This window comes from Pezoporus wallicus, unplaced genomic scaffold (assembly GCF_028554395.1).
Source record: "Pezoporus wallicus isolate ANWC-B61680 ecotype Strahan unplaced genomic scaffold, APGP_CSIRO_Pwel_v1 scaffold_3294, whole genome shotgun sequence".
NCBI classification, from domain to species: Eukaryota; Metazoa; Chordata; class Aves; order Psittaciformes; family Psittacidae; genus Pezoporus; species Pezoporus wallicus.
Window position 1 is genome coordinate 3,408,797 of NW_026635478.1, and position 13,029 is coordinate 3,421,825.

At 40.1% G+C, this 13,029-nt stretch overlaps 1 protein-coding gene across 4 annotated transcripts in view; it reads left to right on the forward strand.

Moving 5' to 3' along the window:
- Positions 1 to 13,029, forward strand: part of LOC130607990 (anoctamin-4) — a 192,781-nt gene that overhangs the window by 164,617 nt on the left and 15,135 nt on the right. For all 4 annotated transcript variants that reach the window (XM_057425557.1, XM_057425566.1, XM_057425581.1 and 1 more), the window contains 6 exons: positions 775 to 832; positions 3,105 to 3,202; positions 6,699 to 6,841; positions 7,517 to 7,669; positions 9,345 to 9,492; positions 12,753 to 12,872. In XM_057425557.1, coding sequence (XP_057281540.1) covers positions 775 to 832; positions 3,105 to 3,202; positions 6,699 to 6,841; positions 7,517 to 7,669; positions 9,345 to 9,492; positions 12,753 to 12,872 — 720 coding nt within the window. The remainder of the gene's footprint in view (positions 1 to 774; positions 833 to 3,104; positions 3,203 to 6,698; positions 6,842 to 7,516; positions 7,670 to 9,344; positions 9,493 to 12,752; positions 12,873 to 13,029) is intronic.

The following is a 13,029-nucleotide window of genomic DNA, read 5'->3' on the forward strand; positions in this document are numbered from 1 at the left end:
CTAATGCATCTCATAATACAATATACGCAGGTCACTTCACTCTGTCTTTATGTGTGTAATTTGTACAGGTAAGTAAATAACACTGTGTCTTTTTCTTTCAGGAAAGAATAGAATAGTTCAATTGAAAAGGACCTACAATATCATCTAATCCAACTGCCTGAATAGTTTTCTGCTTCTATTACATTGTTTGGACTGTTAAGATTGAATTATGAGCTATCAGTTGTTTTTTCTCTGACAGAAAATGAAATATAAATTTATTTGTAATCCTCTGCAAGTCCCTTAAAATCAAGTGAAGAGCCTTTGAATAGAGAAAGCTTGAGTAGAAGAATTCATCAGTGTAGTTTATTTGTATGTGGAAACCATTTGGGGAGAAAAAAAAAGGAAAAAAATAACGAAAACTAATATTTTCATTGATTTCACAGAAAGGCGGGATATCACAACCCGGATTAAGGTATAAGAAAATGGACTGGCAGTTGAAAGCCATTTTCCAAACTGATATGAACAGTTTTATCCAGATTTTCTCTCTTTTCTGCATAAGCTGAATATCCAAGTGCAGGGTATTTGGTATTGAAATAAAACTGGAAGTAAAAATATACTTAGCCTTTCATGGAAATTATTCCAGGAAACCCCCAAAATGTTTTACAGCATAAGATCTCTTATAGATTTATCAGTCATTCTAAGGTAACATTAGATTAAGATTACAGTGTGAGCTTTCTTCTACTGCTGTGAACAGACTGCTTACAAATATAGTTGATGCATATTCCTCTGTTAAAGATTTACAGGACACCCTGGTGCCTACTTAAGGCTGATAAACCGGTGGAGACTGGAAGAGGTGAGTGTTTGCTAGCTACACACTGATTTATCTGCTACCCACAGAAGCAATAAATGCAAGTAGAGGAAGACACATAACTGTCTAGGTATTTTTGAGTCTGTTACTGAGTTTTCGCTTGCTAACTCCACACTGCTGACGATACCTTTTGCTACAAAAACATCTACATATTGATATACACACCCTTTTCAATATTAGCAGTTTTAGTGTGTGCATGACGTTTGGATAGTGGTATCAAATGGTTTATACATTAGTCACACTTTTACACTGGAAATATTTCATCCTTGAAATAAATCAAAGTTAGATATAAAACTAACAATATGTTGCTTCTAACAAAACCCTTTCTTCTCAGCTTTTCTAGCCTTGCTGACCAGGGAGCTAAAATAATAAACTAATAACTTAGCACTAGCTATTAAGAAGGAGAAAAATACCTGTTACAGCTGAAGCCAGGACATCCACACACATAAAATATACTTGAAACTTGACCAAAACAACTGAACTTCCCACAAGAGCTACTGGCATAATCTTCCACGTCTATAAAACCAAATGTAGTTGGAGAGTAATGAGAGGTTGGCATTGCAAGTCACTCAAGAACCAGCCACAATTTTTTGGCAAATACATTCAGAATTCAAAACCCATTCGACAGTTACTGGAGGTGAACAGCAGCAGTTTCTGGACCAGACATGTAGTTTTCAGGGCCGCAATTCGCACATCCAAATCCTATGGTTTCTTTCCTGCTTCACAACTAAACAACTCTAAACAACTGTAACAAATTTTCAAGTAAATGACAAAAGGCAAGTGAGAAATACAGGTCTTACATTGCCATCATGAATTTACAAACACTTCCAGATAAAATATTTTGGTTAATAGAGGTCATCCAAATGCTAGCAAAAAATGATTTGAAAAAGCCATCCTAATTTTGAAGTAGTGAATTCTGTAAACTCAAAAAAAAAAAAAAAAAAAAAAGAATACTTGATAAATGGGCAGACAGAAATTCACTCAATATCGCTCCAAAGTCTTAGAGGGGCTGAGCTGACCTAACAGCTTGCTGCTGCCAAAAGGAGATAGTTCTGCTCTTCCTTTGAGCCTTGCCCCAGAAGTTTGCTCCTTCCATTTTCCCTGCACTTGCTCTGGCTTATCCAACCATGTGAGGAGCATATTCAGTTCCCTGTATCAGCAGGAAACTCTTTTTTTCTGGCTGAATTAGTTTTCTGATGGATTACTGGTCTGAATCATCTCACAGAGGGATCAGAGAACAGGGAAAGAACCTCATCTCTCTGCAGGAGCACAGATAGGAGGAAGAAAAAACTGGGTTTGGGAGGCAAGTGCAACAGCAAGGTGATACAAGTTGGGTCAGTTGCTGGGGGAAGTTACTGTTTTGCTTTTCTCAGAGGAAAAAAAGAAGTCTAATAATAAAATAAATGTTTAATTAAAAAAATCTTAACTTTATTGGCCATATCTGTGCTAGGTCGTATTAGGAGCATAGTTTAGAATATAATGCCCAGATATACCTCCAATAGACCTCTCTTCACCTGTTGGATGAAGCCAAGTCTAAGACACTTAATGATGTGATACAGTCTAGTCCAGTGTCTGTGGAGTATCTACACAGTTTATTTGTTAGTGATGTTTCTACAAGCATCACTGCTACTTCATTAATACTGCACCTATCTCTCTCAGGTTATATTGTGGGATAACGTAACTTAGTGCTATCTGAGCATCTCCAAGAATGCAGCACCACTTCTTTAAGGTCTGGAGCCCCTGCTAAAGCAAGCAAGCAAGCAGCAGGAGTGCTTAACTGTTGTTCAAGAAAGAATAGCTTTGCAGGGGCTACTCAGTCATATACCTTAAATAGTACTCAACAAACAGTATTAGGTCTATCCTCTAGAGAGAAACTGTTTGCCTGTGCTGACAGGAGGAATTTTCTCTTCATTCTTTGACGATGCAGCAAACCTCCCCCAGTACTATTGAAATCATTAGAGAAGCTTGGTATCCTCTGCCTCTGTCCCACTCACCATTTCACCACATATTAGAGGCACTAATGTGAAATCTGCACTGGTTTCATCTGATTCTGATTTCTGCAGAGAATTAGATTATAGGCTTAAAAGGCTGATGGTATGGTATAGTCTCATATGTTCCCATGAGTTTATATTAATAAAAAATAGGAAGAGAATGGCATTTAATTTCCTTTAAGTAAATTAGCTAATATCCATTTCTAGTCTCAAAGAAATGCTTTGAAACTGTTTCTGTTTAACCTTTTGTTTCTTTTTTTCTGTAGTGCCACCCTAGTGGATGCCTTATTGATCTTTGTATGCAGATGGGTATTATAATGGTGTTAAAGCAGACCTGGAATAATTTCATGGAACTGGGCTACCCGTAAGTAAATATAATGCCTATGCTTTTGTAGGTCACAGAAGAATACTAAGTTTATGCTTTTCTTATGACCACTTATGTAAAAGCAAGATACAGTCCCCATTCCTGGGAGGTGGAACTAGATAATATACGGGAAGTACTTCATTTCATAAAATTGCATTCCATGTTTTAAAACTCTTTAAAAATAACCATAGGTCTGCTGTATTCCTTACGCAGGAAATATTGTATGTATTATTTTTTAGCTATGCCAGGAAGTTCTAAATTGGATTTCTCCTTACCGGGTGATAAAAGACGCCTGAAAGGGCAGGTATGAACTGGAAGAATGCATGGCTGGCAGAGCTGCAGAGACACACTTGCAGAGATAGAAAAATGTACTGTATCTGTGCCCTAGCTAAAGGGGCTGACATTCATTTCCTATTGGTTTCTTATTGATTAGTATTTAGTGAGCATGTTTAATATGATTAATATAGACAGTTGATGCTAGAGGCAGTGTGACAAGTCATCAACAGAAATTAGCAAGTGTAAAAATATCAGAGAGCTGACATTATCAGAAATTTGCCCTTGCAAAGTTCAGAGGGATCTGCTTCATGGCAGGATCCACAGCAGAGCTAGTGCAGAGTTTGGTCCCTGAACTACAGAAACATGTTGCAGAACTAATTTCAGGCAGCCTCAGTTCTGATCACATCTGGCTGTAATGAGAACAGAGTAAATGGTTTAAATGCAGAGTAATTGGCAGTCGAGATACTCAAAGCTTGTAATCTCTCTGTCTTTCCAGGTTTGTGCCTAGCAATGCTTGCCAGGATTCTGCAGCTGTTAGGGCTGGAGGAATTAGTTGGGGTAAGGAGGAGGGAACAGCAGCAGCAACAGTATCGATCCTCTCTTTCTACTCCTGCCTCTTTTGTCAGTTCTCATTAGAGCTTTCTGCTACCTACTAATAGGGATTTTGAAACCTAATAAAGAGCACAGAAAGGGATTAGAGAAGGTGACTGAAGGAGATAGGAGGAGATTGTTTAAGAACAAGTGATTTAATAGGAATAAACTGCTTCTCTTTAGAGTTCCAATGAAAGTCACAACACATAAACAGTCACAACAGCGTGAGATACTTCAATTTATATTTACTCTTCAGACCTTTTATTCCATCTTCTAGCCCTGAAATGCAGCAGGCAGGTGCATATCCTTTTTGTTTGGAAAAAAAACCCAAAGATCATCCCTGCTAAGAGCATGATCAGAGCCAATACCATGTGGACAGCCAGACGATTTGGAGGCAATCATATAGTCTGTTGTAGAACATCACTGTGCCTCCACACGTGTGCTGGCTATTTCCTGCTGAGACCCAGGCAGAGCCAGCACTGCACAGTGCCAGAGTTCAAAAGCTTATAGCAGAGAATATTTCCCCGTAAGACAGCCCTAGGAGAGAAGCACCAGTAGCCTGTCTTGAAGAGGTTTTTTTACACCATTTCAGGGTGGCAGCCCAGTTCTGATACAGGCATGTGCTGCCTGCATCTCTTCGGTCCTGTGGAGGGAAAAGGCACTTCTCAGTGACAGGAACCCCAGTAGCTGCTGTCATGTGGCAATGCTATACATGTGACATTGGCTTCTCTGAAATTTCTATCTGAAAGTTAAAAACGAGGTTGCAAAGATACCAAAGAGAGGACCTAGGTTTTGTGCTAGAGGATCAGTTGTTTAATGTTTACTTTTTTAATACAAATTCTGGCATGTGAGAGTGGTTCCGCTTCGTACAAACACCACCTCAAAGCCTCTGATAGCATGCATCAGTTCTCCTCTCCTGTACAGATGCATTTGCAATAACTTAAGAAACCAAGTATAAATTATCGCTTCATTTGGAGGTGGAAAACTGCAATTCCAAGCTGATATTTTCCTTGGAAGAAGAACATATACCCATATTAAAACCATATTACGTTGTGTTACTCACATTTTGCTCCCACATAAATCAGAAAATGACATTTCTTTGAATTTTACTAGGAGCCTTGGGTATTTTGTAACACTGGTTACAGGTTTCCCCCCTCACAAAGGAGGAAGTTAACCAGTATCTGTCTCAATGTATTGGTCTCACATGCACCTCACCCCTCAATTTGCTGCCTTTGCAGGAATTCAAGTCTCAGCCCTCCCACTTTGTCATGGGTAGAACAAGAAAGACCAAGTCCCAAAGGGTGCTGTGGACCGCAAAGATGTGCCCTTAACTATCCCACAGTTCATCAATCACCAACTGTGGTCGTTCACAGGAAAGGTCTTTTTAGGCTTTTTACACATTAGTAACCGGCTGTGAGGTGTTAAAACCAAATATTTTAATAATTTCTAGTACTTACAAATTTTGGCTTGAAATCCATGCTTCTACTTCTACATTTTTTTTCTTGCACTTCTAAACTCTAGATTTTAATGTCCTGCACTCAGTTACACCTACACTTCTTTAAGGAAGACAGAAAAAGCTATAACCTCTCTGATAAATGGCTTGAAAGGAGAAATAATCTCTAAGCTTTAAGAAAACAAGCAATTGGCCAAACTCTCATCCAAACCCAATGTTCATTTGCCTGCTCTTCAGACCAGACCACTGTGAAGGCAAGAAGCAAGGCAGTGTCAGGGAAATAATTCAGTGTCACTGAATTATTCGGGTGAGCCATCATCCTCTATCTTGCTGAGATGAAGGGGCCAACCACAACTTTACAGAAAATCTCTGTCTTTTGTCTTTTTTTTTTTCTTATCCATATTAGCTGTGATTCATGTTATTTGCTGGCCAAACCAGTGCAACTCCCTATCCTGGTAAGGCAAAGATGTATATTTCAAATGTGAGCACTCATTACTCTTCTGGCTTAGCGCTTCCCATGGTGCCCTACACATGTTTCTTCAGAAACATTAACTTCCCCCTGAAGTCCAGTACAGCTCCCCCATTTCTTGAGACGGAGATAGCTCTCATGTGAGCCATAAACCTCTATTGGCCACCAAGTGTTGTCAGCAGTCCACACACTTCTGCCTTTCAATCCCCTGAATATTTGGCTGCAGGCACTATTCAAGGTTGCTTTTTCCCTTCCAGGATTGCCTGAGGACTATTATTCTTCATACTGTAGAGCTGTGTAGAGATGTTGGCTCACACACAGGAAGGGATCAAGCAGCATTAGCGCTGTATTTACTGATTTCTCAATTATAACTCAACTATCTCCACACAGCATTCTGCCATATAAAAAGGCCCTGAAACAATTTTCTGTTCTGTGTAGAAAAAGGGAAGGTAAATAAATAATGAAAAGATGTCAAAATCCCTTCACCACTTCAACAGCTCCTAGGCCTGGATTGCAGCACATCAGCCGTAAATGTTTTCGTACCTATTATGCCATGTCGTCAGCCACATGCATTAATAATGCTCTATTTTTCCTATGCATTTGGAAATTAATTTTGCAAGATATTTTGTGCACACTAAGCCTTTTCCAATTTTGTGATAGCCACTAATATAATTTACCTTGTTTCTTTAATTTATTTGAAAATGTAGACTAATTCAAAACTGGTGGACCAGGAGAAAACTACGACAAGAGTACGGCACACAGAGAAAAACAAGCTTCCCACAGTGGGAAAAGGACTACAATCTGCAACCTATGAATGCTTATGGACTCTTTGATGAATACCTAGAAATGAGTATGGCACTGACCTTTGTTCTCTCTCTTTCACTGGATTTTAATGTTGGTGCTTTTCTGTTGGTGTGGGCTGATGTATTCTTTTAATTATTGCTGTATGAAGCTAAAGATGTACAGATCAGAGGGTAATTGCTCAAAGTTACTGCTCAAAGTAATGTTAAAGAACAAGAACTTTTGCCCTCTGTGACTGAACTGATGTGATGCTTTTTTCTTTTCTCCCTCACACAATTTTTTTTGAATTAATGGGAAATTTGACAGTCTAAAAACCTGCCTCTAGAAACTTACACAAAGCTTCAAAGTGCTGCCCATCTGTACTATATAAAGAAAGGTATTCAGCCCTAATCTTTACAGGTATTGAGACACCCTAGTCGACGCTGGTGTAAAAAAGTCCCTTTCTAAAAGTAGTTTGTCCACCTACAAACTTGGCCAAGCCCCACATTACAAAATCTAGATGTTGCTATGCATCCTAAGAACAAAATGTCTTTGTTCTTGTCGTCCTGTTCTGAACTTTTGACAAGGGATTGCTGTACAAGTGTCACTAGACTATTGTGTGGTATGGCATAATAAGAAATGTTTGTATATTTATACATAATGTTTGTATGCTTATTTTATTTGGTGTCTTACTCCTTGGATTAGAACTTAACAGTTATAATGTGACCTTTCCTTTGTTTTCTAGTTCTTCAGTTTGGGTTCACAACCATTTTTGTGGCAGCTTTTCCACTGGCACCACTCCTGGCCTTACTTAACAATATTATTGAAATTAGGCTTGATGCATACAAATTTGTTACCCAGTGGAGAAGACCTTTAGCTTCAAGAGCCAAAGACATAGGTGAGTTCTTTGTATGTGTATTTGTTACGTGTGTATGTTACTTTCAAGGCAAAGCACTGAAAGCTTCAAATAAGAGCACATTATTTTCAGTCATCTTTCCTATTAACAACACACAATTTGTGTTAATTCAGCTTCAAGTATCTGATGCCAATCTACTTATGCAATCAAGAGTCTATATTGGAAAATGTCTTTTAGTTATTTCCTGGATGACTTAACAGCCAGGATGTTTTAATGAAGTGAGCAGTGTTCTCTGCAGGCTTTTCCTTGTGGCAGACACACTGTGTGAACACATGCCACTGCTCAGTTTGAACATAATAACCAGACAGAGCAGCTGAAACATGAAATCAAGTTAAAGCAGCCACCCTTCTGCAAGGGACCTGTGTGGTTTATGTTTACCTGGCCAAAACCAAGCCCCCCCCCCCCCCCCGAGTCTTCGGGGTATGTCCCCTGGGTCACTGATGGGTCAAACAGGGTGGGTCTATATCTCAAGCAACAGCTTGCTCTCAGTGAGGTGCACCTACACTGCTAAATACAGGGTTCACATAACTTAGAGGTCACACAGCCACACACTACCTCAAGGGCTCTCTGTACATATTTTGACTATACATCTGTCCTTGTAGTCTGCAAAAGCAGAACACCTTTAGGAAGGACTCTGTAAAACCAAGTCATCTGCCAAACACTGAATAACTTGTGTCTGTGGAGGGGTAAATAGAATACCTCACTGCCCATCTGCATTGCAAAAACCAGTAGCCCACACCTTGAAATAGCAGAAACCCACACTTTGTGCTCCCAGAATGTATACCTGAAGTCTGTGTCTGAGTAAAGTTTTTTATGTGAGCAGTGTGGATCTGTGAGTTTAGGTACAAACCTGGACATAAGCCAGTACACAGCATACACTGCAGTCATAATCTCTGAAAAAAAAGTTATATAATGTAAATAATAAAAACACAGAAAAATACATATATTTTTCAGGCTGACTCAGGTGTGCTTTCTCAGAGTAAGCTGCATTCACTTCCTATTCAGCTAAGTTCTCAGGGACAGCTTGATGCCTCATTAAAATCAATGGCTATGTCTAACCTGCCTTTGATGTGTTTCTCATTGATGGTCCTCATGACCAGAGCTGCTGTGTGTGCCTGGACCACATACCTGTCAGATGACTGAGGATGAGCCAAAAAGCCCAGGTGATGCCTAGGGGCTGTGTGCCATTGTATAGCATTAAGATGCTGGGAAAATTTTGTTGCCAGTAAGTACATGCTGACCAGCTGAGCACGAGTTACACAGAAGGTGCCTGTGATAGGTAGATCATGGATTGCATATGTTCATGGCTGACCTGGCAGACCCTCCTCAAAGACTGGGTAGCTATAATCATAACCAGGGAGTATTACAGTATTTCTTATAACCACCCACGTGGTTATGTGGCTCAAGGCCTCCGTAAGCATTTTTGCAGGTTCCTTGAGATTATTTACAGGATCAACAAAGTTCCCACCCAGTGGGAACAGAAATCTGGTCCACTGAAGTCTTGCTGTTCAGTAAGAACAATTATTTTTACTCAGTGATGCTCAGATGGAAATTAAAAGACTTTGGGTGGTGGGGACAAGTGCTTCAGAGCATGCAGTGTCTCAGACACTTTGGTTTTTGTTTTTCCTGGAGCTAACATACCCTCCTTGTTGAACAGGAATCTGGTACGGGATCCTGGAAGGCATTGGAATTCTTTCTGTTATCACAAATGCATTCGTCATAGCTGTGACATCAGATTTCATCCCTCGCCTTGTTTATGCTTACAAGTATGGACCTTGTGCTGGCCAAGGAGAAGCTGGACAAAAGTAAGCTTTTCTTTGGGAAAACAGATGCACATGAAAATCACTTACTGCTTCTATAGACACAGTTGTACTGTCTGTGATTCTGCTGATTCCACTAACCCAAATCTATTGTTGTGCTTAGGTAACAGTTATCAGCCATAGATATTGATGCTCTGTGTATCCACAGGGTGGGTTGCTGACTGACTAGAATTTATGACGTTAATTCAAAGAAAACACGCCAGAGCTGTTACAGAGATTAGGTGTGTATAACAGTATGCTGCACAAGCTGCACTTCTCAGCCAGTGTACATGAATATAACCTTCTTATCATTCTGAAGCAATGCTGATATTTATCAGTTATGGGTTTAATGAGCATTTTAAACTTATCCACTAGGATTTTTTTTTTTCCAGTTGTGCTATTCACCATGTATTGTTCAGAAAAAGTAAGGAAGCAATTCTCAACTAGCAAATCAAGACGTACTTATGGACCAACATAATTTGGTTTTCTTCTAAAACTAGAGTCCTCATGTCAGCAGACATTTGTGAACTGAATCCCTGCTGCCTAAGTGGATTTTCTTTCAGTGTTGCTAAACACTGTGATTATATTAGTGTGTGCACGCTACTTGTACAATCTAGGCTGTTGGACTCAAGGAAGGTCATTGAATCCAGCTGAACAGGCATAGGCATATTTTGCAAATTATCTCCTAGCAGTTTCATTAGCAAGGACCCTACTGTTCAAGGAAACCCAAGCTAAACAGTACACATTAATGGAGAGCTTACATTCTGCTGTTAGACATATGGCAGATCATTTTTTTTTCCCTGCTACAGAGAGTAAGTTCTTCTGTTGCTGCTTTTTTGCCACATTTTGGTTGTCAATACTGTTTAATCATACTGATGGAAGAAGGGCAGCTGGCGTGGCAACTCTTGATTAGCAGTGCTGCTAATTTGCTGTCCTGCAAGGATGCTGTCAGCAAGTTTACCAACAACACTAATCTGTGTGGTTCAGTTGATACACTGGAGGGAAGGAATGCCATCCAGAGGGACCTTGACACGCTTGAGAGGTGGGCTGATGCCAACCTCATGAAGTTTAACCATGCCAAGTGCAAGGTCCTACACCTGAATCAGGGTAATCCCAGCACAGCTACAGATTAGGTGGAGAAGTGATTCAGGGCAGCCCTGCAGAGAAGGACTTGGTGGTTTTGGTCAACAAGAAACTGAACATGAGCCGGCTTCAGTGTGCACTTGCAGGCCAGAAGCCAACTGTATCCTGGGCTGCAACAAAAGGAGTGTGACCAGCAAGTCACACTTTTGAGACCCCATTTTGAGCACTGTGCACAGTTCTGGTGTCCTCAACATAAAAAGGACATGGAACTGCTGGAACAAGTCCAGAGGAGGGCCATGAGGATGATCAGGGGACTGGAGCACCTCCCATATGAAGACAGGCTGAGAAAGTTGGGGCTGTTCAGCCTGGAGAAGAGAAGGCTGCATGGAGACCTCATAGCAGCCTTCCAGTATCTGAAGGGGGCCTATAGGGATGCTGGGAGTGGACTCTTCTTCATTAGGGACTGTAGTGACATGACAAGGGGTGATGGGTTAAAACTTAAACAGGGGAAGTTCAGGTTAGATATAAGGAAGAATTTCTTTACTGTGAGGGTGGTGAGGCACTGGAATGGGTTGCCCAAAAAAGTGGTAAATGCTCCATCCCTGGCAGTGTTCAAAACAGGTTGGACAGAGCCTTGGGTGATATGGTTTAGGGTGAGGTGTCCCTGCCCATGGCAGGGGGGTTGGAAATAGATATTCTTAAGGTTCTTTCCAACCTTAACTATTCTGTGATTCTGTGACTTTGGCATTTTAGCTGGCAAGGGAACTGTTCCATTTATTTTCATGAAGAGCTAAAGCACCTTCGGTAAAGTGTTTGGTCTGGCACCAGTAATTCCTGAGAATGTACCTCTGCTTGTACCATTATGAAGATCCATAAGACATTGAGGTACTGTCAGCAACTTTCCTTGCTAGTGATTTTCTCAGGACCACCGTGCATGAAAACAAAAAGCCACCTTTAGAAATTTTATTTTTATGAAGACTCAGATACGACTCAGCAGTTTTGAAACTAGCTCAGCACAGGGGAAGTAGCTTGGCTCACAGCGGAAGCTCTTACCATCTTTTCAAAAAACCTCTTGTACAGTGTTTCCACACTTTTGCTGCTTTTCTGGATTTCTAGATGAAACCATTAGGTAGTAATTCTTTGAAGAAGCCAACCTGGATAAAAACTATCTATGTCAGCATTCTGGATATTATTATTAATAAGTGCTGTTAAAAAAGCCAGAAGCTATTCAAAAACCGCAGGCATAATGAGTTTTCTCAAATTAAGGAGTTAAGAACATCTGCTATTGAATAACTTGAGGCAGGTGTTTCTTTCTTTCAAAAAAGGTATTAGATGTATATGACACCCAGTAATGACAGAAAAACATTGTAATTAAATAAAGTTCCAAATCCAATCAGTATGGAAATTTCAAGACAATGCCAGATGGTGTCTACATGGAATTTCTCAAAGACTAAAATCCATAGGTAAAAAAAAAAACAACCAAACAAAACCCAACAAACAAAAACAAAAAGCCCCAACCGTTTCTCCCTTTCTGTTCACTGTACTCTGCAGCAAGCTGAGCAGTGTGCCAAGACTTACTTGTGCTTGGGAAGTGCAGAATTAGCAGCACAATTTGCTTGCAATCTCTCTCCTCAGCTTTATTAACACCACACTTGAGTCTTCTAGTGACTCTCACAGCCCTTCAACGTACATTCTCCTACTCAGTGTTCTCCAAACTCTATCTGACCCAGTGCTCAGCCACCCTGAGATCTTAGTACTGCATTCCTCTGATTAACTGGACATTTTGTAAAAAGCTGTTTTAAGTGTATTGCCTTCCATCTGATTTGATGTCCCTTTGTGATAGTACCATGAGGGTAACAGTGGGAATATTCTATCTTCCAAGTGCTACTCATTATTTTCTCTACTTCTACTTTGTCACCTATTAGGTGACTTTTCTCTTCAAAAGTAACCAGTCCCAGGCTTCACCATTTCTTCTCCTACAGAAACCTATCATTGCTCCACTTTTATTGTCCATCTGACCTACTTGAGCACCTCTTTTATATCACCTCAACATCTTTTTCAGATATTAATAAGCATCACAGTTATACTGTGATTTCATGAAACCCAGAGAATATCCTCCTGATTACAACAGTTAATAGAAAAACCTTTCTGTATCCTGACTACAGGATTTTTTCACCTTCTAGGTGTATGGTTGGGTATGTTAATGCCAGTTTATCAGTATTTCTGGTGTCTGACTTTGAGAACCGTTCGGAGCCAACATCAAATGGAAGCGAATTCTCTGGTACGCCATTAAAATATTGCAGGTAAGTATCTGATCAAAATAACTCATTGCAAGGGAGAAACATTGGGATAAAATTGGGGTTGGAACTAGTTTTCAGAACTTAAAAAACAGTAATGGAAAGAATTACATGTGCTGCTCAGACACATGCTCAGGATTCTGCTAATTCCTTCCTTTGATAC